Genomic DNA, 25936 nt, shown 5'->3' on the forward strand with positions numbered 1-25936 from the left:
TTTTACTTGGTAAAAGACATTAATTTCACGATTTGGCAATATAAGAAATCTTACTGGAGGATAAAGAGCTAATTTTGGGAGCTGAAGTGCCACCCCCCCGGACCTGGGAGTGCTCCGCGAGAGAGCCTGCTGATGAGGTATTGAAGAGTTTGACAGCTGTCAAATTAGCTGTCAAGACGGGAAAAGAGAACTTTGTTTTTGTTGCTTCTGCTGGCTATATTTGTTACAATTTGGTTACAATTTGTTGAAAACAAGGAAGAACTGTTACAAACTAACTTGATTTTTGGATTTGAACTGGAAAGAATACTAAGTTACCAAAATCCCTCTAGAGGGGGATTTGGGAAATTACAAGAATGGCTGGAGGAGGTAAAATTCAGGCTGGGTTGGACACAGTTTTTGTTCTCTTGGGAAAGCTACAAGGCCAAATTGATGTTTTGGCTACAAATGTTGCAACTCTGAACTTAACAGTAAATAACATCACTGAATTTGATAAGGATTTGACTCAGGAAGCCCATGCAGCTGGACAAAAAGAGAAACTTGAGAGTTTTGAGAGTGTGGAGAAGGAGATATATGTTGTTCCTGAGGAAAAGGAAGGAGGAGCTGTAATTTTGCAGATGACAAAGGAGAGCCAGAGGCCTGACATGATGGCTACAAAGGAAAATAAGAAATTGATGTTGAAAATCTGGTCTGAATTGGAGATTGAAGAATGGAGAGATCTCCTTATGTGGAGATCTGAAGACCCAAGGATTACAAATTTGCTTAAGGTGGAAGTTGGAGCTTTGGGGACATTTGGACTTGAAAGGAGTAAGAAACATGATTCGGGCTCCACTTTTAAGTATGGAGGTCTGGCTGGAAGAAACATGGATCCCGTTGGGCCAGAGCTTCTCCGAGATCTGGTGTTTAATATTAAGGACTATCAAAAAAGCTGGCAGAGAGGAATTGAGAGAGAATTAAGAGCCTCGGACGTGAGATCTCCAGGCTGATAGTAGACTAAGACTGATGGACATTTGTTGGGGATTGAAACCGGGAAAGGGGGGGTGGAGTTTGGGAATCCAAAGGGTGCATAATTACAATCTGTTTTGTTTTTACTTTACTTTGTTATTTGTATGAAAATTGGGGAATTCGTGGAAGGGAATTTGGGTCGACGTTAGAAAAATGATTTAAGAATGAGTATTGATGTATAAGTATTGATGTTTAAGTTTGGATAAGGTAAAATTGGTTTTTAAAATGAACTAAATAGAAAAAGGTTAAAATTAGGGATAAGAACTTGCTGAATTAACATTTTGAATTGGAATATAAGAAGGGGAGGTGTGGGGAAGTCAGGGAAATATGTTATAGAAAAATAAGGATTGTGAACATTATGTGTTTTTAAACCTTTTTGTTTTTTGTTTTTTGATTCTTTTTTAATGTATTAAAGTTGAAAATTTCAATAAATATCTTTAAAAAAAAAAAAAATACAAGTATGGGCCGGTATTTGATGACAATGATGTTGTGGGGACAATGCAAGAAAAAAAAAGTCCAAGCATGAGCAGCAGGGATTTCACAACAAACTGCCTTCTGGGAAAACCCTTGCTTTTTGCTACAGATGACTAATGAATACATTCAACAGTGGAGCTGGCATGTAACATTTATGATTACCTGTGTTCAACTGAAATCTATAGAGGTGTAAGTTATTGAAATTCTTAAAGAATTTATGAAATAAAGTAACAACAGAATAAACAACCTGCAGAGTCTGTGAAATCAAAAGAACTATAAACAAAATAGCATCTTCCAGATCTTGAAAGGATGGATAGAAGTCCATTTTCTCATCATCAAAAGTTAGCTCCATCTTAAACAAAGGCAGACGTCTTTGGTCTTCAAGATCATATAGTTTCACATAAGCCTCAACCGTTCTTTTCAATAATTCCTTTAGCTAAAAAATACATAAATCACAGGTAGATTTCATTGCGCGTGGCCAATAAATAACCACATAAAGCTAACCCCCCACTCCCAATCATAGCAAGTTCATGCAACATGTATTTTAGAGACATCTAAATAATTATTTTAATACACCAGGCCTAAAATCTAGTTCAGCATTAAGAATTCCAAATTATATGAAAATGCAAATTCTGAAATTTCAAGTAAAGCATGAAAATTTAGAGCAACAAACCACAGGAACCATCTGTACCACTCCTGCGGGTGCTAACGAGAGGGGATTCTCTGCTGCCACTCCTCTGGCAGGTGTGCAGCCTAAATATTATGTCTGCTTTGGGGCCCTCACTGGTAGAGAATTGCATTTATTAATTTAAACCATTTATAACCTGCCAATCTGCTGAAACACTCAGGGCTCAAATTAACTTAAAATGTTAATTTGTTTCATGCAGAATATTCAGAATGACATCTAACATTGTATGGTGAAATATTATTTTCTCCTGCTTTTAAAAAATAACATTAATCTCCAGCTGCTGGGGGACAATAAATGTTATCATATATATACACACACACACACACACATACGTACATACATACATACATATACATACACCCACACCCTGATGCACTGAACTCTTACAGGTACAGAATTTCTTTTTTCTTTTTTTGCCAATTAATTTTTCTTGGTTTTCAAAAGTTTTAACAAATTTACATCCAATACAAATTCATTGTTGACTTCCCCAAAAAAGGTTAACAACTTTTGTGTCTGGACTTATAGTTCTTGAAATATAGCAACGCTACTGTTCCCTTCTCCCACCTTCTTGCTGCAAAAGTAGTACATACTATAGAAGCAGAGTAAAGCAGGTGCAGAATTTCTTATTCACACACAAAGCTCTACTTCTTCCACAAGAGGGTTTGTATGCATTTCAACAAAGGCAGAGGGTTCTTTGTCTGTTAAAATTATCTGGGAACTCAGGACTTCTGAAGATGCACAGTGGGACAACAGAGGCTCTGGATAGGACACACATTTGTTACTGACATGAAAAATTAGTGTTACCTGATTAGACATAAGTGTAGACACACAATTATAGAAACTATCAACTTTGTCGGGCTTTACACCCTCCAGTGCTTCTTTTCTAGTGAAGAGATTGATAACCCTCGGGTACCATGTATTTAATAACTTTTCTTCAGTTTTTAAGCAGTTTATAGACACATCATTCTGAAGAGATTCATACTCAATTGGGCCCCTCGACCTATATATTAAGAAGAGAAGACTGGTCTGGAAAGGGAAGCTGCATTGAAACACATGTAATTATGTTGCTTATCAGAAAAAAATGTGATCAGTATACACAATAAAAACGTCATGTTAAAGAATTAAATACTGAGCCCATATCTTATATATCAAGACTCTTAGTCACATCAGTTGAAAAAAAACAAACAAAAAACCAAGCCTCCAAACCAAAGATAACACAAATAGGACCTTCAACAAAACATTGCAGTATGACATGCTCCTATTCAGGGTTCCAGACAGCTGGTGATACCCACTTCCAGGACACTCCATTCCATTCCCCATTTCCTTTCAGTTTTCTGTCAGTCTCTCAACAGTCAGCATTTTGTGCCTGCTGAGCATGGTCAGTACTCATAGGGCTGTTTTTGGTTTCCCTCCCACTTAGGTTTTTGCCCCTAAATATTTTTGTACTTCTGAAAACCTTGGGAGTTTCCCCCAAGACTGCCAATACCTCACTCTTTTGCATGAGGGGTGCCCCTTTGACTATATAAGGATCCAGAGAAAGAATGAGTTTGCCATTAATATATAGGAAAATAATAGTTATAGGATATCATAAGTGCAGCAACATTTCATTTTGGCTGCCTTACATGACTAGCATGTAAAGATATTAGACTCCAATCTTAAACTCACTTACTAGGGAGTAAATCTAATGAAATTCAATAGGAACTGTGGTCTTAGTATGACACATTAAATATAATTTTTACATAAAATAAACTGCAGTTTAATGCTATGTGAACCTAATTAGAATTACACGTACACACCATATTTAAAATATTAATGCAACAACATCAACTTTACCTGAAATTTGACACATCTACTACAAGTAACTTTGAAAAGGTTTTATAACCAATATCCAGTAAAATTCTTAGAGTTGGGTGCAGAATATGTAGATTTGCAAATATCTGTTTTCTTGCTTGTAGAAAGCTTTTATGCCAGGGTCTGGAAAAGTCTAATCCTCTGAGAGAGGAGGAAATGAATAAAATTAAGATATTAAACAGAAGCCCATGCAATAAAGCTTAATCAGAAATAGAAGTGGATCATACATAATTTTTGCCTTTAAAATCGCCAATGTATGAAGATGGCTTGGTACCTGAACTCACTTTTCATGCAAGGGGTTCATCATATACCTCACCCAAGGAGCCAGAATCTAAGTTGCACCATTTCACCAACTGCTTAAGATCCTTCAGTATTCAGAAAGTTTCTAGCTAAGAGGACAGAGTGCACACTTCTAACATAAGAAGAGAAGGAGAGGCTGCTTGATTAGGCCAGTGGCTCTTCTGGCCCAGCAACAGAGGTCAACCAGATGCTTATGAGATGCCCACAAGCAAGATCTCAGTGCAACAGTACTCTCTTTGGCCGACTGTGCTGCAGAGAGCAGCCACAGCAGGCTTTTTGTGCATTGTGCACACAGCCAATGGCTGGCCAGGCGGCAAGGCACTGCTCCTCCAGCAGGACCTCTGATTGGCCTATTTAGTTTTGACTTTCTGGCAGGGAATCCAGCTCAGTACTTCTGGCTGGCTGGGTAATTCCCTTAATGGCTGGCAAGCACATGAGTTTCTGCCGCTGGTGGTGGTGGATGGGGTGAAGGTCCGTAACCACCTGGGAAGGGTGAGCGGCCATTCTCTCCCCCCTGTGGTTTCCAGCAACTGGTATTCAGAAGCATACTGCCTCTCTGCGGTTTCAAAAGTTGAAATTCCAATAATCTCAATCATTTAATTCAAATGCTATAAATAAGGGGGATGGGGGGGACTATTGCAGCACATTAAATGTTTCAGATCATTTAAAGAAAGTGCTATGTTTCCCAATAAAAAATAAAACATTTCCAGTTTTTAAAAAAGAGGTTTCAGTTTGTGATTATCCATCACAATGGAGTACTCAACTCCAAGCCACAGCATTGCTCATTTTAATATCTGACAGGTCATAGCAGAGGCAACCTTTCCTTAGCTTTTCCCTCATAGGACCCATTTAAAGGAGTGACAGTATTGCAACATCATGTTCTTGCACATGTTGCATTCATTTCAGCAGACACATGAAAAAGTATGCTCCCTTTGGTGATGTTAAAGGCCTAAGGTATTCTTTAGTTCTTGCACATGGCATCCACAAATTTAATCACAAAATATATTATTAAAGCTGCAGCCAGTATATCCCCTCCTCTCTTTGTGGCCAAGGGTCACACCCTCACAACCTGCCCACACCTCCTGCTGTAACTAATTTCATATTCACAGTCTTAATCCATTTTAAAGGTATACAAGGACATGGAAACTCAATTTTCAAGAGATTATATTTTCAACCCCTAGCCTCATATTCCAGTGATCTTTTTGCTGCTCCAACTGCATATGCACACTCAAATGGAATAATGATGTGGAAGGTCTATGAAATTATGTTTGAAAAATCTGCCCTTTGTTTTCAAATGACCATAATTTGTCATTATGGCTGAACTGGAACAAACTGTAGTTAATTTTAAATATGGCTGAAACCATGGTTTACAATCATAGATCGTTCAGATCAATCATAGTTAAAACTAATTGCAATTCCCAGTTTGGACATAATGACAAACTTGGTTAGCAAAAAACAGGAAAAAATATGCTTTCAAACTCTTCCTTATATTTGCACTAAAGCAGGGGAAGCAAGAGTAGGCCCATGTCTCTAACACAAAACTATGACTTAGTATTATGTCTAAACCAGCTCATAGTGAATTACCATCTCAATATTAGCCACCAGCAAACTACAGGTGTGAGTAGGGTGCCTTGTACTGGGTATACATTCAAATGGTGGGTTGATTAGACCCTAAAGCATTTATTAATTTAATTTACTCACATAGGTTCAACCGGCAAAGGTTCCTCTTTCTCATATTCAAGCAATTTTACGTTTGGTTTGACAAGAACACTTCGCACTGTAACATATGTATAAATTGTAACATTTATACAACTGAAGGGAGTAACAATATTATAAATTAGGAAACATTATTTTAAAGAATGCTACCTCATTTTTTTAAATTTCCTACTAACCAAATCAACAGGACTTACATTTTTTAATGTGTTCCCTCAGGTACTACGGGAAAACAGCTTTTACATTTTATATTAGCACATTTGTTAAGTAAACAGAGATTTTGATTTTTTTTTAAAAAACAACATATTGACATGTGTCAAGTAAGGGTACAGATGTTGGTTTCTGTGTGTTGCCACTGTGCAGTACTCTTGGAATCACAAGACTCTGTTTTGCATTCCAGAGACATTCCAGACTGTTGGAAGTCTCACGGAAGACAGGAGACGGATGTGATGTTACTGGTTTCCTGTTCCTTTGTTGTTCAGTTGCTCTCTGCTCTCACAGAGAGAGGATGTTTCTTTTCTGTCTGCGTAGCGAGAAATAAAACTCTTTAGCCATGTAGCTCATACTATCTCGTCCTTCCCTGTGCTGGATACTCTGCGTAATGGGGGAACGTGCTTGGAGCCTTATCAAAGGCTCAGGTTGTTAATCATCGTCAGAGGAATAGACCGGAGGAGTCACTCGGTCGAACACTAGTCTGACAGCAGTGTGGAGACTATAAAATCCCAAGCTCAAGTTTTGCCTTAACTATGAACTCACTTGTATCCTGTTCCCAACAGGGGTCATCCAAATACCCCTGGAAAACCCACAAGCAGGTAAACCACCATCACTTAGCCTCAGCCCCCACCTACAATATAGGAATGATAATAATGGCAGTGGTGTAGTACAGGTAACTCGCACCTTAGAATCACTAAATCATAGAATCGTACAGTTGGAAGGGACCATGAGGGTCATCTAGTCCAACCCCCTCCAATACAGGAATCTTTTGCCCAATGTGGGGCTCAAACACATGATCCTGAGATGAAGAGTCTCATGCTCTACCAACTGAGCTATCTTACGTGATCACAGCTCTGTGCAGGTAGGAGGGGTGGGGAATAAATAAATGAAGAGTGGAAGAAACCTACTCTCCATTTATTTATTCCCAAACCCACTCATGCAGAGCTGCGATCAAAGGCTTACCCGGCTTTGGGAAGGGGTAAGTGAGTGCTGTGGGATGCTGTCAGAGCACTAATTCTTCCTTGCTAAAGCTGGGTAAGGCAGGCACCAGGCTTTGGGCAGGAAGCGTGAGGGCTCTGGCAGTGTCCTAGAGTTCTCATGGCTTCTCCCCAGAGCCTGGCGCCCTGCTTACCAGGGTTGGTGAATTGAGTGGGGACATGGCTCTGGAACACTGCCAGAACCCTCATACCTCCTTCTCAAAGCCAGGTAAGCATGCATTTACATGTGGATCCCCAGAACCAAACACTTGCTTAAGATGCAAGTTATTTGGAATGCTGGACTATGAACTTCCCTGGGTGGCCATGGACTCACTATCTCTCAGACTAAAATACTTCTCAGGATCATTGTGAGATGGGAATGAGAACTATGTGCACTGCCTTGGGGTCATTGAAGGAAAGGCAGGATATAAAAGTAAAAAAATAAATAAATTACTACAGTTGTTGACAGCACTACAGTGGTACCTCCGGTTGAGGACAGGATCCGTTCCGGGGCTCCAGTCGGATCCCGAGGTTTCTGCAATCAGAGGGACCACTTCTGCGCATGTGCGCAGTGCGGTAGAGTGCTTCTGAGCATGCACACACGGTGAAACACTTCCAGGTTTGCCGCTTTCAAAATCCAAAGTTTATGTTACCCGACGGTAACATTAGCAGAGGTGCTACTGTACTGAGGTGATGTATGTGATGTGCTATGCAAATACCAACAATTACGAAGAACAAAAATAAAAGCATGCTTTGAAGAAAATTAGAATGCAGAAAACGTCATAAAGACAAAAATTAATGTAGTTTTTGGTACCTCTTTTGTCAAGATTTTATGTAGCTGAAAGCTATTATTGTTTGATTTACATTACTGCTCCTCTAAAATAAAATACCAGCTATAAAATATGCTTTATGTTCTACAAAAGCATTTGTAGGTATATATGGGGAAAATAACTTGCTAAGAGATGTTTTGCAGTATCAACATAAACATAAGGTAGAATATAACTTGTATAGACATGAGACAATATTGCTAGTGGAACTCACCCATGTATCTCTTCATGCTCATTTCATAATCATTTGTTATCTCAGCTAAGAGCTCCTCCACCAATTTCATTCTGCCCTTGCCTTCCATTAGATTATCAGGTACCAAAGTGAGCATGGACTCTAACCACTCTTGCTGAATAGGCACTACTGGATTACTTTCAACACAATTCTTCAAAAAGAGATAGTTGTTCTGAAATGACATGACAATGACAATGAAATGACAATGACAATGACAATGAAATGATCATGAACACAATCTGGTTGACACGACCAGATCAGTTATTAAGGAAATTAGGCAACTTTCTTTCAGTTAAATGCAAAAAATGTATTAGCAAAAAAGTAAACGTTGCTTGACTATATAATCTAACATCTAGAATACAAAACAGCATAAATTATATTGGTTTAGCTCAGCACACAGTGCATGAGTAAAGAATACTAGGGAGGGGAAAAGCAGCTCACTTGTTCACATGGTCCCAGTAAACCATAGTTTGGCTTACTGTGACCTGCAAACCAGGCCTACATTACTTCTCCATATAGAGATCAGCAACTAGATATTGGACATATTTACATAATTTCTAATTCCTTATGTACACACTCTTTAGAAAGAATCTATCAGAATCTTGCAACAAGTTAAAAAAACAACACTTACTCTTATTTGTTTCTGCTCACTGTTCATCTGTGGGGGAAATGCAACAAAAATATGTTATATAAATCAAGAAATAATCACAAAATAGAATAAGAAATCATTTGTTTGCAGTGGCACCCAGTGAGGGTAAGCATGTTTTTACTGGTAACTGCTGGGAGAGGTCATTTCATTCAGCACCAGGCTACTGAGCACTTCCTGGCTGGTTGGTAGATGCAATACACGTAAGGGCTGCTGATGTCAATAGGGGCTGAGAATCATCAGCAACTGTAAGCTTCTCTGGTGCTGACTGAAACACCATTTGCCTCCAATACAACCTATTGATGGCTATGCATGAGTTTTTAAAAGCTAAATGTTATTCTTGAAACACATATGCCCATGAAGACTTTTGATAATTAAAATATTCATAATGACCAAAGTATATGCATGGGTTTTTCTAGGATTTTGCTTTATATAAACTTTTGTACCAGTTCAAGACACAACTTCCTACTAAGACAGGAAACAATAAAGAACGCTGATCTCTCACTCAAGGCAGGAAAGTGAGCCAACTACTTTCCTATTAAACACTTCCTTGCCTCTAAGCTCCCTGTTTCACACTATCTTAAGTTTACAGTAGCGTAGCTCATTCAACTAGTACAGTTCTGCAAAGAGATGGGGCAGAGTTCAACATGCATGCATGAAATGAGGTCTGATCATGCAACGAGACTTTGCCCCTTTTCCTCCCCATGCCTCCCTTGAAACCTGTTTGGTGGGTTCCCAAAGCATCCAAAGCAGATTTAGGGGGTTCAAAGGGCATATAGGAAGCAGAGGGTGGGGGAGCCCTGTTGTGTGAGTGGAACTCATTCCATGAACACAACTTAATTGAATCATACCCAGGGATCCAAATAAATTTACTAGGGTGAGAAAAATGGAAAGGGCAAGGGAAGCAGATTTGCAGAGATCTATCCTAAAAGAGGGAGCCAGTTAGGGTCCTGAAATTACTACAAATCTAACCTGTAGTAACTTTGTTACACGTTATTATGAGAAAGCGAAGGGAAGCATTTAGGATCAAAACCATCTCTATCAATCAAATGCAATTCCATAAACTGGACAGTAGTCCACTTGCACAACGGACACAAACACAATACTCAGAGGCCAGGAATACCTACCAAAAAGCGCAGTACACACAGAGACAACTAGTACTGAGTATAGATGCACAATCCTTTTATCAAAACACAACATTAGCAGTGACGGCATTAGCAAATGGAACTGTTTTTGCAAGTATGAATCCATGATATTTTTGCTTGAGTCTCTAGATCCCTCTTTGGCTTAAGTAGAATCTTCTGCTCAATTTTCTGGAGGTGACAGGAATTTTGAACTTAACCATGGACGTAGCTATGAATTTTGTTGTGTGGGGGGGCGGTAGCCAGGATTTATGGGGGGGCAGGACACCCACCTGTCATCATCCTCTGTCTGGCTCCGTCTATCAGATTCGGAATGAAATGTCTCAACAACAGTTGTTTTAAATTACTTCCCTTTGATCGCAAATGCTCAGAAAAATCTGTCAAAATCTTTCTACAGTTTCTACTTTTAGTTAAATATTTTTATTTATTTACTTGATTTAAGGGGGGCACCTGCCCCCAGCTATGCCCATGAACATAATCTAATTACTCTGAACAGTGGCTGAGGCAATGTGTGCTTTGCGTGTAACTCTGTCCTCCTCCCAAAGATGCAACATGAGCGTACGTCTTAGATATACCAAAAATCTTTGTGGATTATGTGTTTGATGAAACTTTACTACAGAATTCAGGTTCCATGCAGGTGCATGGGAACAACCAGGTAACATGCATTAGCATGCTACTAACTCACAGTAAATCATGATAAACCAGAAAATCTGGCTGGTTATTATGAGGAAAAACAGCTTTTAGAACCAACTCCTTGGCAAGGTTCTTAATGCAGGCCTGCAATAGGGATTTTCCAAGACAAAGGAAGGGGTGAGGCTGGGTTGAGTTCAAGAGGACAGTAAGTCATTAATGCACTATGCCTGCCCACCACACATATTGTGTTGCAATAATCTAACAACAACAACAACAACAGAACCCAAAGAAATTATTCAATAAGTGAGAAACGTACAGTTAAAGGCAATTGTGGAATAGGAGACGGGGCTTCTCTTCTAAGAAATTCATCTGTGGCGTCTTCATACTCTCTTTGGGCCTCTTTAACTCTGAAGTAAAATTTTCAGTTAAATCTGAAAACTGTAAACAATGATTCGAACAGAAATACAAGATACAGCAAAAGAAATGGTCCCTTAGTCTTTTGTCTGTCCCCTTCCACAATTATTCCATCAGCATATAGGCACTCAGCAATAATCAAACGAAATTATGTAAAGGTGGGTCAGGTTAGATAGTAATTCATTATGTTGTCCATATTTTATCAGTGTATCTTTGTAGAACTTACTTTCAGGTAAGATCCTAATCCAATAAAGTTAATGATTCATACAACAATCAGACAACAGAAGGCAATAGCCCAGTATTCTAAATTTCCTGGAGTACCTCTGGTGTCTGTTTACTACCCTAAATTGAAACGTTTGAAACATACATTTGACTGTAACAAAATGTATGTGTATTGATGTACATCATTTTGGTAGTGAGCCTGCTACGGAAGTATACTCACCGGACTTGTAACACACATGTATCCATCTTCCCCAGGACCAGGAAAATCTTTATTTACTGGAGTAGAATCTGAATTTACACAATGGTGATTGGCTAAATCTTGTGTCCCATAGTGTAGTAGGCCACTACTTTAAACAGCTTGATTACTATATTTTTATTAATGTTATTTTAAAAAGATATAACCTATTATATCTGCAGTGGGCTGTGGCTAATTAAACAACCTATGGCCTTTTAAACTGGGAGGGGGGTATTGTTAGTATATTATGTATTTTTGAGGTTTTTATACTGTAAACTGCCCTGTGATCCTTGGATGAAGGGTGGTATACTTACTTACTTACTTACTTACTTAATAACAAACAAACAAATCACCAGAATAAGAAATATCAAACTACAAAGAAGTAAAATGATACTTATTTTCCCTGAGGTTTGGGGGAGGTGTGCATTCCTGAAGGACACTCCATAAATCTGACACCACTACTAAAAATGCCATGCTTCTATTGTATAGCAACTGCACTTCAGTTATTGGTAGCACATGACGAAGGCACTCAGATGTTGAACCAAATGCATGGGGAACGCATGCATGGGGACGGTGCTACAAATATGCTCAACTGGCTTGAAGGCAATACCAAGCTGTAACACTCCAGCTTACACATCTGCCATCACCTCTCAATCTACTCTGCCTCCTGAGCAAAAAAACAAAACTCCAAGAGCTGCTGGTGAATTTTCAATCTTGGAAGAGACAGCTACCAAGTAACTCCCCAGTTACTGATTTCAAAATATCAGATTAAGAAGCTTTACTGAGGTTAAGGATGGAGAAATAAGGAACAAGGGGGAAGTTAACAAAGAATAAAACTAAACAAAGAGTCTACTCTCTAAATAACCTACACTAGAAAGTTTTAAATTAGAATCTTTAAATTGTAAAGAACAAAGATCACTCTTGATGTTCAACAGACAACAAATTTTCACAAGTCCTAATCTTATATGGAATCAGGGGGAGGGTTTTTTTCAGGGCAAGGTGGATCATCTAATCCATGGATAGGCAAACTAAGGCCCAGGGGCCGGATCTGGCCCAATTGCCTTCTAAATCTGGCCTGCGGATAGTCTGGGAATCAGCGTGTTTTTACATGAGTAGAATGTGTCCTTTTATTTAAAATGCATCTCTAGGTTATTTGTGGGGCATAGGTACTCGTTCATTCACACCCCCCCCCAAAAAATATAGTCCGACCCCCAAGGTCTGAGGGACAGTGGACCGGCCCCCTGCTGAAAAAGTTTGCTGACCCCATCAGATATGGCAATAATGGCTTGGCACAGCATGCAGAGTGAATTACAGTAGTCCAATCTGAAGGTGATCTAGGCACAAATGATTTGAAGACACCATACTAGCAGTATGAAGTGTGGGTTGATAACTGTTGTACCGGTAACAAGGTGAAGCTGCTCCAAGCAGCATAACTGGCTGGCTGGTAACGCTGCCAACTGATCAGGAAATAAAAATTGTCCCGGTCTGTTCTTTTGCTTTTATCATTAAATAAAGTTGCTTGCTTTATTTATATGTTATTGTGTTTGGTAGTATAGTTACCACAATGTCTTTTTTAAATGTGTTTGTGATTATTGTGAACTGCTTTGAGCACAACATTGTTGTTGGAAAAGCGGGATAGAAATATTAAATTGAGTCATGATGTACAAAAATCAGCAAGTAAAGCTTTTCACAATGTGGATATACACATTTTCAACTGCCAATGTCTGCATGGCTAGCAGCAGTTAGAAGCAGAGCACCAGTGGCTGGTTGAAATGTTAGCATCCTCCTAGCAGCAGAGAAGTTCAAGGCACGGATGGGAGCCATCCTCATCGCATAGAACTTGCCACTTGATAAAAGATACAGTGAATGATGTGAGAACTCTTGTCCTTTCATAATAGCTCTGTTCAGGTACTATACCCATGTGTACAGGGGAACAGGGTCACAAGCAGTAGCACCCCCCTGCACTAAGTAACTCCTCCCCTCGATGTCCATGTATACAGCACAAACTTTTGCATGAAAGGGGCCTTCAGACTTACAACTCTATGCGCTAAGGCCATCTCTCTGCAGATGCTCACGCTGTATAATCTGATGCTGGGGGAGGGACTGCTTGTCACTGGAGGTGAGTGTGGGGATACTCAGTATGGCCATGCTTATGTCTTAGACTGACAACACCACATATAATACATAAGAAAAAGAGACAGGAATATTACATGATCTGATTAAGCATCTTCTGCTGTTCCTTGACTCTTCGGTATCGCATTAGTTTTTTTTGTTTTTCTGTCAAACCCTGGGATGTGGAGGGCAAAGCTATAGGTGGCAGCTGAACATTCCACGCATCGTCGTCGTCATCATCAGGGGAGCGTGAAGATTTTCCTGGAGCTGACATCTAAAATAACAAGGAAATAATGTTCATATGATTAAACTGCACTTGCATTTGAGCATCCAATTCTGTTGATGGCTCTAAGAGCACTTACAGTTTATGTACCTGTTCCTCTGCACCTCTGGAATGCAACTGTATCCACAACTGCCAACATCCCCAACTCCTGGACCTTGGAACTACCTACCCACAGGACCCTATCTTTTCTGGATTCCATTTTAATTTATCCAGCACCCACTCCACACCCTGCATCCAAGCACTGGTCCAACAGCTGCACAGACTTACCTGATTCAATGGGTACAGAGATACAGGGCTGAGTATCATCTACATACTGATGACATCTCAGAAATCTCTAATGACCACTCCCAATGGCTTCATAGAAATGTTAAACAGCATTGGAGACAAAATAGAACCCCATGGTACTCCACAGACCAAAAGACCCTAAGGGGTCAAGTAGGTATCACCGAATGTCACTTTGTGTTAGTGACCCTGTAGTAGAGTACAGCACTCTTGTGTCACAGCTCCCTACTCTCAGATACCATGGCTGATGGTATCAAAAGCAGCTGGGAGATTGAGGGGAACCAACAGGAACACTCTCTCCCTGTCTCTTTCCCAATAAAGATCATCCATCAGAGCAACCAAGGCTGTTTCTTCTCCCAAACCAGTCCTGAACCCAGAATGGAATTTAGCTACATAAACTGTTTCCTGGAGTACCTGGAGACAGCGGTGTAGCTAGCCACTCGAGTGCCCAGGGTGATGCATGTCCAGTTCCCTGGGGTGGGGCAAGCCACCCATGGGGTGGGGCAAGCTGGGACAGGATGCACTATGTGGAGCTTCCAAGGAGTCTGTCCTCCCCCTCAAACCCTCCCCCTCAGCTGGGGGGGGGGAGGCGGCAGGCGAACGGAAGCCCCACACTGCCATTTCGAGCAGAGCAGAACCTGCAGGCGCCCAAGCCACGTCACTCCCAGGAGAGTTGCGTGGCTCAGGTGCGCTGCAGGCCCCACAGTAAGTGCCTCCCCCCACAGTGTGGGGCCCAGTGCCCTCTGCCCCCCCAGCTACGCCTCTGCCTGGAGATGCACTGCTACCATCCGCTTGACCACTTTTCCTAAGAAGGGGATATTTGCAACCAGGCAGTTGTTGTTGCAAACCTCCAGGTCTAATCTGGGTTTTTAAAGCAGTGGTTGCACCACTGCCTCCTTCAGAGTGGCAGGCACCAACTTCTCCTGCAGCAATGCATTCATCGCATATCAGACCCATTCAGGCAACCTCTTTTGGCTTGTTCATACAAGTCACATAGGAAAAGGGTCCAGAGGGCACATGATACTCCATACCACTGTGTTTTGTCCATATGCTCAGGATCCAAAAGCTGAAACTGAGACTATAAAACTGGACCAGCCAGCGAACTGTACTCCTTCCCTGGACTTGTTATATTTACTCTAGAGTCCATCTCAGCACAGAGGTAAGCAATTTTATCCTCAAAGTGCCTTGCATACTTGTGCAAGCGATCCAGTCTGCCATTGACTGGGGCTAATGACAAGAGCCCTTCACTTTTCAGAACAGCTCTGCTAGATGGCAGTGTGATTTTCTGTTCAACAGTGCTTACTCCCAGGTAAGCATGCATAATATGGCACTGTGCATTTAGGACTGAAATCTTGTGCCAACTAATGTAATATGAGGGAGCTGAGCTTGATGTGGATAGAACTGTCCTTTCCCAAAGGCTTGTTTACAAGCCCAATTTTATATGTATTTATTTGCAAGTAAATTCATCTGTATTCAAGGTGGCTTACTCTGAAGTAAGCATGCACAGGATTGCAGGTTTAGTGGAACTTACTTCCAAGCAGAAACCATGCATAGGATTGGGTAGTATCTTGTAGCTCACTGAAGGCCACAGGGTCAACCCCTGGTATATTTATGTAGGGTTTGGAAAGGCTCCCATCTGCAATCCTGGAGAACAAATCACTTTAAGCAGCACTAAGCTTGCCAGATAGACCAATGTAAGTCCAGTCACTTTTCAAGTCCTCTGCAGAGGCTGTGAAGACAGAAGAGCAGCTGCTATGGCGGGTGGGGTGGAGAAAGCAAAAGTGCCTCTGTCTAGCCCTGTCCGTGTAACTGTCATGCTTTTAAAGGGGGCGATCCATCTGCACTGGGATTTTGTTCCAGAACCTCTTCTCAGTCAGTGCCATGGCACGTGTTGAATAGTTAGCACCAGCATCACCTTGTGAGCAGTGTTTTTCTTTTCCGCAGCATGTGTGGGATTCCTGGAGGTAAAGGAATGTTGCTTTTAAGCAGCTCATCTCGTTTTATGAAACCCAGGAGGGTGTTTTATAACAAGAGGTTCTTGTTTCGTTCTGTTCTAGTTTTTATTATGTATTTTGAATTTTTATCTTGTCTTTTTATACTTTTTATGTGAATTGCCCTGAGATGGACAGATGAAAGGCAGTATGCAAATGTAAAACAAAACAAAACAAAACAACAACTTGCTGGTGGTGCCAAGGCTCCCCGCCCCTGGCCCATAAAAAACTGCCGGTCTGACTTCCGGCCTTACTCGCCTCCCGGCTGCTTACCTTTCTCAGCGCTGGAGCCCCGCAAGAAGGGCGAAAGTTTGGCGGGCGGTGGAGGGTCTGCTGCCCTTTTTGGGGGAGACAGGAACGGGCTTGAGCTGCGTCGACGCCGAGCTCCACACACGCTTCGCGGTTCGTAGCCGGCGGCAGCGCGTTGTCAACAACGCCTCGGTTGCTATGGCGACAGGAGGCCGGCCATTTCCCCCAGGCTCCTTCGCGAGCGGGCGCTGGAGTCCGGCTCTGAATAATGGAGCCCGCAGGGCGCAGCGAGGGAAGGCTCCCGACAGAGGGAGCCGGAGGCTGAGCGGAGCTGCCGGAGAAAGGGGCGCTGGAAGACGACGTGGTTTGCTGAAGCGAGCTGTTGACGCTCCCTTTATAATCATAATCTCAATCGCAATTATGATAAAAGACAGGCATAGGCAAACTCGGTCCTTTAGATGTTTTGGGACTACAACTCCCATCATCCCTAGCTAACAGGACCAGTGGTCAGGGATGAGGGGAATTGTAGTCTCAAAACATCTCGAGGGCCGAGTTTGCCTATGCCTGATAAGAGGTGGCTAGGCTCAGCCATGCTGCTTTGGCCCCAAAACCAATCCTTCCACTGCCCAAGTGCCTTCATTTACTTCATAGTGTATAGGAAATGCACCCTACAGGTGTTCAGATGTAGACTTGGGTATAGCTTCACGTGCTATCAAAGATGCCGGTTCAAATCAGAGGGAAGCCAAGTCTTCATAGGAACATAGCAAGGTGCCTTATACTGTGAGCAGTGGCCCTGCAGGGTTTCAGCCTTTCCCAAACCCTACCGGCAGATGCCAGGGTTTGAACCCAGGACTTTATGCATGCAAGTGTGCTTTGCTGCTGAACTACAGTTCCTTTCACGATCAGCTTGAATGGCACACACACAAGGTTTGCTGCCCTGGATCATGCTTTTTCATATTTTGTACAAGTACTTTATATAAAGGTTACAGAATGCTGTTTGTCATAGGATTTAATAAAAAACACTGCTTCTACCATATGGCCCAATGCCACATAACATTTCTGACATGCAGAACTCTGGTGGTTCGCTGCAATCTGTTTGAATGAACTGATAGGCCTACATCCAAACTTTGCAGTAGAATCATACCCATGTCTCCTCAAATGTAGGAGCTAGGTGTGTAAATAGGATTGTAACCTCAATCGCTTCCAAGCTGGATTACTGTAATGCACTTTAGATGGTGCTGTCCTTGAAGACAGTCCACAGCTTTAACCACGGTGTGGCTGGAGTTTTTTTTCTGGGCTTAGCAGTTTTTTTTCTGTGCTTTTGAATTGATGCTTTTGAATTATGGTGCTGGAGGAGACTCTTGAGAATCCCATGGACTGCAAGAAGATCAAACCTCTCCATTCTTAAGGAAATCAGCCCTGAGTGCTCACGGGAAGGACAGATCGTGAAGCTGAGGCTCCAATACTTTGGCCACCTCATGAGAAGAGAAGACTCCCTGGAAAAGACCCTGATGTTGGGAAAGATTGAGGGCACAAGAAGAAGGGGACGACAGAGGACGAGGTGTTTGGACAGTGTTCTGGAAGCTACAAACATGAGTCTGACCAAACTGCGGGAGGCAGTGGAAGACAGGAGTGCCTGGTGTGCTCTGGTCCATGGGGTCACGAAGAGTCAGACACGACTAAACGACTAAACAACAACATCATATTGTGCTGTTTGTGAATCAGTTTAATTTATTTCCAGTTTGTTTTCAAGCTAAACCCAAGGCACTGTCTCAAGCTGGTGTTGAATCAGTGCATATCAAGAACTACCTCCTCCAATCTCACATGAAACTGCTCATGACCTTTGCTCAGTTTCTGATACCCTTCTTGTTCCCCCACAACAGAGATGTAGTGGGTGGGAATGAAAGAGAAGGCCTTTTCAACAGCATTCTAAAACAGATTAGTGGGGCCCCTTCTGCTTTTGTCTATTATTTTATTTCAGTGCTTGTTGGTTTCCAATAGGGATCTGGTGGGAGACTGTGTTACCTTAAGGCTGAGCTATATAGGCCTTTGGTTCAATCCAACAGAGGATTGTTAACCTGAAGCAAAAAGAAGAGTATTATGGCACCGTTAAGACGAACACATTAGTGAGGGCATAAACTTTCATGGACTAGTCTACTTCTATCCTTATGAATTGCTATCTTGAGTCATGAATGGTTGTAGGGGGGGAAATCGTATGCTGATTCATACTACGGGGGCCACTTCATTCTATTGTTGTTCATATCTACTAAAATCACATTTGTTTAGGTAAGTCTACCAAGAAAATGGTTGATTTTATCTATATTTTGATAATTTTATTATATCTTTGTTCTTAAAGCCCACTGATTTTATCAGTATTTTTAAATTAATATTTTATATAAAAATTTTGAGTTTTTTGATTGAGCAATGTATTACATCTGGTTAAATAAATCAGTATTGTAATTAAGGGTGGTCTGCACTGGGCAGCAGCTTCCAGAGGGTGGCCCAACCATGGGCCTGCAGGCGGCCCAGCTGTCGCCTCCCACTCAGCCATGGCCACCCTCCAGCGGACCAAGCACTGCTGGAAAAAGCAGCGCAGGGCACAGTGCCAAGAAAACACCCAGGAAGGGCCCCCACACCTGTGGGCAGCGCAGACACTCAAGGGTCACATGTTAAGCCCTGGGTGCCTTGCTACACTGCTGGGGGGGAGAGGAAATAAAGTGCACAAAGTACAGACAGTGCTAATTACATAATTAACAGTTGGTAGAGCCTGGGACGCAGGTGGCGCTGTGGGTTAAACCACAGAGCCTAGGACTTGCCGATCAGAAGGTCGGCAGTTCGAATCCCCGTGACAGGGTGAGTTCCCTTTGCTCGGTCCCTGCTCCTGCCAACCTAGCAGTTCGAAAGCACGTCAAAGTGCAAGTAGATAAATAGGTATCGCTCCGGCAGGAAGGTAAACGGCGTTTCCGTGCGCTGCTCTGGTTCACCAGAAGCGGCTTAGTCATGCTGGCCACATGACCCAGAAGCTGTACGCCGGCTCCCTCGGCTAGTAAAGTGAGATGAGCGCTGCAACCCCAGTCGGTTATGACTGGGCCTAATGGTCAGGGGTCATGGGACCTTAGGGTTGTGGTTCGAGCCCCAGGTTGGGTAAGAGATTCCTGCATTGCAAGGGGTTGGACTGGATGACCCTGGTGGTCCCTTCCAAATCTACAATTCTATTGTTGCTGTTTCATCACCCCATGGACCAGAACCAATTCTATTACTGTATTCTAATTCATTAAACAGTTGTTGATAATATCCAGGCATTTCTAAGTCACGCAAGAACTATTTCTCAATTTAATCCACTGAAACTCTTTATGCTTTGCAATATAAAGCTGTAATGAAAAATTATTATTTTTTCCAGGATAGCCATTCTAAGGCCCCTTAACAGTGTTCTGGGAAGTTGAAATGTTCCCCCATTCGCTCTGGTTCAGATGTTCAGGTTGTGTCATTCCTTAGGTAGCCAAAATGCACAAAAGGGTAGTATCAGCAGGCTTGAGAGAAACCTGAACGCTGCACACGGCTACATTTGACTGTACATCCGACCTGCATATACTAATAGAGAACTACCACCACACACAAAGCGGTAAGTCTTAGCAGGGCTGGAGGCGGGAGCCCCAAGAATTGTAACAGAACAAAAAAGAGACAAAAATCCCCTAAATGGGGGGACCCCCCCCCGCAAAAAAGGGCATGCTCGGCTAGCATGGAGCGTCGGCTGATAGAAAACGGCTGCAGCGTTCTGTTGCAAGTCCAACAAAATACGAAATACGTAAGATGAGATCTGGGAAATAACGACCAGGCACTTCCAGCTTGTTCTGCTCCAACCCCCCGCATAAGATTTATTGAGAGATTCACAGGTTACCAACTTCCGGGTTCATCTCCCTCCACGCTCCCGCCCCCCCCTTTTAAGGGAGGCGTGGACACAATTTCCCAGCAGGCCTCGCGTTTCCTGCTCCGGCCCTCCTCGCCTCTCGCCCCGGCTTTTCCCATCGTCCCTTGCGGGGCGGGGCAGCCAAAGTGGCTGAGTCCTGCCTGGCAACGGAGGAGAGCCGGAGAGCGAGGTCGGGAGGCGCAGGGCAGAGCGGCGCGAATGGTGCTCGCGTGGCGGCTGCGAGTTCATGTGGCGCCTGCTCCGCGGCACGCTGAGAGCCCTTCCCGGCCTGAGGAGGCGGCGGCCGCCGCAGCCGCGGCCGAGCGGTTCGGGCCCCGCCAGCGGCGCGCTGCCCGCCATGGAGCGGGCCGTGGTGCGCTGCGTGCCGGCCGAGCCTAAGCTGAGCGTGTCCTTCGTGCTGGGCGACGGCAGCGCCCGGCACATGCAGCGCGACCAGGCGGAGCCGCTGGGCCGGGCGCTGGCGCGCATCGCCAACAACGCCGGCAAAGGCCACGCCAAGGCGGCCAAGAAGAGCAAGAAGGCGCGGGCCGAGGCCGAGGCTGCCGTGCCGCCGCCGCCGCCGCCCGCCGTCTGCCTCTTCTCCCAGGACGGCAAGGCCGTGGCCGAGGACGTGCCCAACGCCGAGGCCTGGCAGGACGGCGCCGTGCTGCAGATCGGGGAGGCCCGCTACCGCGTGGAGCGCAACCCGCCGGCGCTGACGGAGCTGCAGCTGCCGCGCTCGCTGCTGGCCGGCTTCCCTGTCTGCCCCAAGCTGCGCGCCGAGTTCGGCTCGCCCCGCGACTGCCTCTTCCGCTGGTACCAGGAGCAGAAGGCCGAGCCGGCCGTGGGGACAGCATCTGCCGCTGCTGCCGGAGGGGAAGCTCCGGGCGGCTGGGTGGAAGCTCCGGGCGGCGCGGAGCGGGTCTTCACGCCCAGCAACGCGCACATCGGGCTGCGCCTCAAGCTGGTCTGCACGCCGGGCAACGGGCAGCGGCGCTACGGGCTGCCCCGCGAGGTGGAGAGCAGCGGCCCCGTGGAGGCCGGGCCGGGCGCCTGCACTTTCGACGCGCGCCACCTGTACACCAAGAAAGTGACCGGGCCGGGCTTCATCCGCACCGTCACCTACAACGTCCTGGCCGACGTCTACGCGCAGACGGAGCTCTCGCGGACCGTGCTGTATCCGTACTGCGCGCCGTACTCGCTGGAGCTCGACTACCGGCAGAACCTGCTGAAGAAGGAGCTGGCCGGCTACAGCGCCGACATCATCTGCCTGCAGGAGGTGGACAAGTCCGTCTTCGCCGACAGCCTGGGCCCCGCGCTGGACGCCTTCGGCCTGGAGGGCCTCTTCAAGATCAAGGAGAAGCAGCACGAGGGCCTGGCCACTTTCTACCGAAGGGACAAGTTCAGCCTCCTCAGCCAGCACGACATCGCCTTGAACCAGGCGCTCCTCGAGGATCCCCTGCACAAAGAACTGCGAGACAAGCTGGCCCCCTATCCGGAGGTGCAGGAAAAAGTGCACCAGCGGTCCTCTGTGTTGCAGGTAGAAGTTAAAGGGAGAGGGGGTTAGGGGGATAGGGAATGGCGGAAGTTGGCTCTAAGCTGAGTAAGGGGACCAGATCGAGAGAAAGGCAGGCTTCCTGTACTTTTCATGCAGAAATTGAATAGTTACACTTTTTTCAAAGCTGTCTCTCCATGAAAGGTGCACCAGGCTGCTTCCCTTTACATCCCATTGCTTTGGGGCCAACTGCTCTCCCCTCAATACTCTTCCCAGGCCACACACCTCAGTGGTCCAGTTCCAGGCCCTCTTCGGGTCCTTTTGTCTTGCTGGAATGTGTCTGAATTGTAGCAATGCCTCTTGCTTGCCTTGAATTGAGATTTCTATGTTGGGGGAGGGGATATGGAAACCTTTCATTCTTGTGTGTGTCAAGAATGTAGCCTGATGCATAATAGTAAGAGTCACATCCATTGCTCTGGCCACTTTCTTTTACTTCTTGCCCAGCCCATCTCAGGCATTCAGCCTCCAGATGGTTGCCCATAAGGGAATAGAAAGTTCCTCACCCCTGGTCTACGGCTAGGTATGAGCAGAACTTTTTTTTTTTTTAAACCCATCAGAAATAGACCATCAATCATGTATCCTAAATCCCCATGTTCAGGAAAATCTGTTAGTGCCCCTTTTCCTCTAGAGCAGAAGTAGGGAACCTGTAGCCCTCCACATGCTGTTTGACTCCAACTCCATCCACTCAGCCAGCAGAGCCAAATGGTCAGGAATGTTGGGAGTTGTAGTTCAGCAACCTCTGGAGGGTCAGGGGCCAGAGGGTTCCCTATTCCTGCTCTACAACTTTGATGTCAAATGAAGGATTGCTAGGCTGGAGTTACAGCTAGTAATTCCAAATGGAGTTCCACTTAATACTTGTAAGCAGTGTTAGAAACTCAGATATGAAAACTAGGAACTAAACGGTACCTTAAACCTAGGTTATGGGTGCAACAACAGAATGTCTGGGTGTGCTTTTTTATAACAAGAATACAGTGCTGAAAATGAATGAACTGCGGCTAAAATATTACATTGATTTTTCACATGGTCTGGGCCTTTCTCTGCCCACCCCCTAATATTCTTAATAGGGTCTCTTCTCCAGTCTTCAAAGAGTAGTCAGAAGTGGGGAGGCAGAAAAAGGTCCTCCTTTCCTTCCACTCTGCTGTTTTAATCTGAAATCTTAGTTGTGGTACTGCGCCCAGAGCTCGGAAACTGCTCATGCAAATGAAATTCCCTGTCGCAAAATGCGCCTAGAACAATGGGAGTTTCAAACACTACTTGTAAACAGAACATGGCTTGGAAATGGATGCCAGGATATAAAGAAAGGGGAGTAGAGTAAGCTTAGTTCAGTCCAGCTGGTTGACAGTGGGGGTGGGGTGAATGAGAGACCCACACATCATATTTATAATTTTAGGCCGGTAGCTTTATTAGCACAGAATTGTTATAAGAAGTCAGTTTTAAAATACAGTAAGCCTGCAACTTATGCAGGAGTTATGTGCCAGGTTTCACACCTAAAGCGAAAATCATGTATACTGCAGTAAAAATCCATTGGGTTCAATGGTGGATGAGGTTGCCCAAGTCATTTTTCCTGGAACCCTGCTATCTATCTATCCACCTGCTATCTATCCATCCATCTATCGCCACATGTGTAAAGCTGAATGCACACAAGATAGATGCATGTTGCCACCTTACAGTACTTTCTGGCTTACCGTAATTTCCATGTTCCTTGTAGGTTTCTGTTCTTCAGTCAACAAACGATTCTTCAAGAAAGATTTGTGTTGCCAACACCCACCTATACTGGCACCCAAAAGGTAATTCTGTTAACAATACAATGAACCATTCTAGGGTATATTTTGGGCCCTGGGGTGGGTTATAAATTCAATATATTTATGTATTTCAGTATTTCTAGTCCACATTTTCATAAAAAATACAGCATGTGTTAAACAACAAACAAAATTACAATGCCATCAGTAAAAGCTGGGGGGGGTGGGGTAGAATCCATGTTTCAAAGACCTGTCTGAATATCATATTTTTCTGGAGACGTATAAAAGTAGGCAGGAATGATTCCTGATGTGGGGAACCGCCAGAAGTGTCCAAGCAGAGGATCTCAGTGGTCACAGTACTAAGAGCCCAAGTTGTTTAGGGCTTTGTGAACTAGCACAAGAACCTTGACTCTGGCCCAGTAGCAAACTGGCAACCAGTGCAACACTCTCCTGTGAACAGCTGCTGCATTAGTTGCAATTTCCAGCTCAGATGCACGGGCAGCTCCACATAAAGCAAGTCTTGGGGTTATCAAGTAGTAATACATATGCAATGTGTGAATCCTTTCATGAGAGCTGTTGACTGAACTGACAATCCTGAGTAGCCTCAATAAGGAAAATGCTTCCTAGCCTAATTGCTGGACAAATGTGTGTAATTCCAAAGGAAAAGAAATACAGTGGTACCTTGGTTCCCGAATGGTTTAGTTGTCAAACAAATCTGCTCCCGAACGCCACAAGCCCAGAAGTAAGTGTTCCGGTTTGCAAATGTTTTTCGGAAGCCGAACGTCCGAGGCGGCTTCTGACTGAGTACAGGAAGCTCCTGCAGCCAAATGGAAGCTGCACCTTGGTTTTTGAACGGTTTCAGGAGTCGAACGGACTCCCAGAATGGATTAAGTTCAAGAACCAAGGTACTCCTGACACACCCTTGGCTTTTTTGAAATGGCTTGCATTTGTAAGTGGTGATAAAAATTCCTCGGACGGTTTGGGGTGGATGTTGAATGACTTAAGCTGAATTTTAAGTCTTATTGGTTGAAATGACTTTAAGCCTGAAGGTTAAAAATAGGTCCTTATTTTTATTTTGTCCTTAGGTGGGAACATCCGTCTAATCCAAGCTGCAATAGCATTGTCTCATATTAGGCATGTAACACATGACATATATCCTTCTACTCCTGTCATATTCTGTGGGGATTTTAATAGCACACCATCAAGTGGAGCATATAGTTTCATCAGTTGTGGCAGCATTGCTGAAGAGCATGAGGATTGGGGCTCAAATGGAGAAGAGCAGCGGTGCACAATGTCTTTAGCCCATCCATTCAGACTGAAAAGTGCTTGTGGAGAACCAGCTTATACTAATTACGTTGGAGGCTTTCATGGATGTTTGGACTACATTTTCATTGATGCAAATGCTTTAGAGGTTGAACAAGTAATTCCACTGCCAAGTCATGAAGAAGTAACCACTCATCAGGCCTTACCAAGCGTTTCACACCCTTCAGATCATATAGCACTAATATGTGACTTAAAGTGGAAGTAGACTAAAAAAAAGTTGGTATCTGTTCCTTTCTCTTAAGCAAGAAATTTGGGCTACTTAGGAGAATTCAACTTGAATCCTGGCTTGGCTACCAGCTTTTACAAAAGATAATTGGATAAAATGTGTTTATATGCCTATTTAGGAATGTTAAACCAGATTTTCATCTCTCTGTAACTTGTCATAACCAGAATGTTCTTATGGCAAACACTCCCCCTTTTTTACACTAATAAGGAAAGCAATCAATGTTTAATGCTTCTTTTAAAGTTAAATTATCTTGTTTCCTTTTCATATGGTTTTTAAGAATATTTTGTTTAAACTGAATTTATATAAGAATTGGAACAACTAGAAGGGTTTTGGTATTCTCAGCAAGTAGTATGCCCTGTCAATATATTGCTGTTGCCTTTTGAAAAGATATTCCTTGACAAGCTGCCAAAATTGAATACACTTATGTTGACCCTACACAAATGTCCATATCAAAAGTTAGCATTCCAAAAATGATTTGACACAATTACCTGCTCTCAGGCAATGTTGGGGGGGGGGCTGTCCATGTAAACCAAAATAATTGTGCTTAAATAAATAAAAATCATGATTATATGTTAAAGTGTTGATTTCCCCCCCCCCAAGAGTATGTAAAAGGTAATCTACAGTGATTCTGAAGTCTTTTGATAATGTACTGAAGTGTAAACAGAACTTGAAAAATACAGGTTGTCTCATTTGCTCTTAA

The 25936-nt window shown here is 43.6% G+C and overlaps 2 protein-coding genes across 5 annotated transcripts in view; one reads left to right on the forward strand and one right to left on the reverse strand.

Moving 5' to 3' along the window:
- DNAH12 (dynein axonemal heavy chain 12) overlaps positions 1 to 16893 on the reverse strand; it is a 91570-nt gene extending 74677 nt beyond the window's left edge. For 3 of the 4 annotated variants that reach the window (XM_053377882.1, XM_053377884.1, XM_053377886.1), the window contains exons 1-9: positions 16511 to 16747; positions 13780 to 13955; positions 11015 to 11105; positions 8909 to 8935; positions 8260 to 8449; positions 6017 to 6092; positions 3998 to 4156; positions 2969 to 3164; positions 1724 to 1912 (exon numbers count right to left, since the gene is read on the reverse strand). In XM_053377882.1, coding sequence (XP_053233857.1) covers positions 1724 to 1912; positions 2969 to 3164; positions 3998 to 4156; positions 6017 to 6092; positions 8260 to 8449; positions 8909 to 8935; positions 11015 to 11105; positions 13780 to 13955 — 1104 coding nt within the window. In that variant the 5' untranslated portion in view covers positions 16511 to 16747. Of the gene's footprint in view, positions 1 to 1723; positions 1913 to 2968; positions 3165 to 3997; positions 4157 to 6016; positions 6093 to 8259; positions 8450 to 8908; positions 8936 to 11014; positions 11106 to 13779; positions 13956 to 16510 lie in introns of all 4 variants that reach the window. The other variant, XM_053377883.1, reaches the window with a different exon arrangement.
- A 3581-nt stretch (positions 16894 to 20474) lies between these two features.
- Positions 20475 to 25936, forward strand: PDE12 (phosphodiesterase 12). Its single transcript, XM_053377911.1, has 3 exons — positions 20475 to 21933; positions 23657 to 23735; positions 24773 to 25936. Exons 1-3 carry the CDS (start codon positions 20641 to 20643, stop codon positions 25213 to 25215), a joined length of 1815 nt encoding a protein of 604 aa, XP_053233886.1. The 5' UTR covers positions 20475 to 20640; the 3' UTR covers positions 25216 to 25936.

Source organism: Podarcis raffonei, chromosome 2, assembly GCF_027172205.1.
Source record: "Podarcis raffonei isolate rPodRaf1 chromosome 2, rPodRaf1.pri, whole genome shotgun sequence".
NCBI lineage: Eukaryota > Metazoa > Chordata > Lepidosauria > Squamata > Lacertidae > Podarcis > Podarcis raffonei.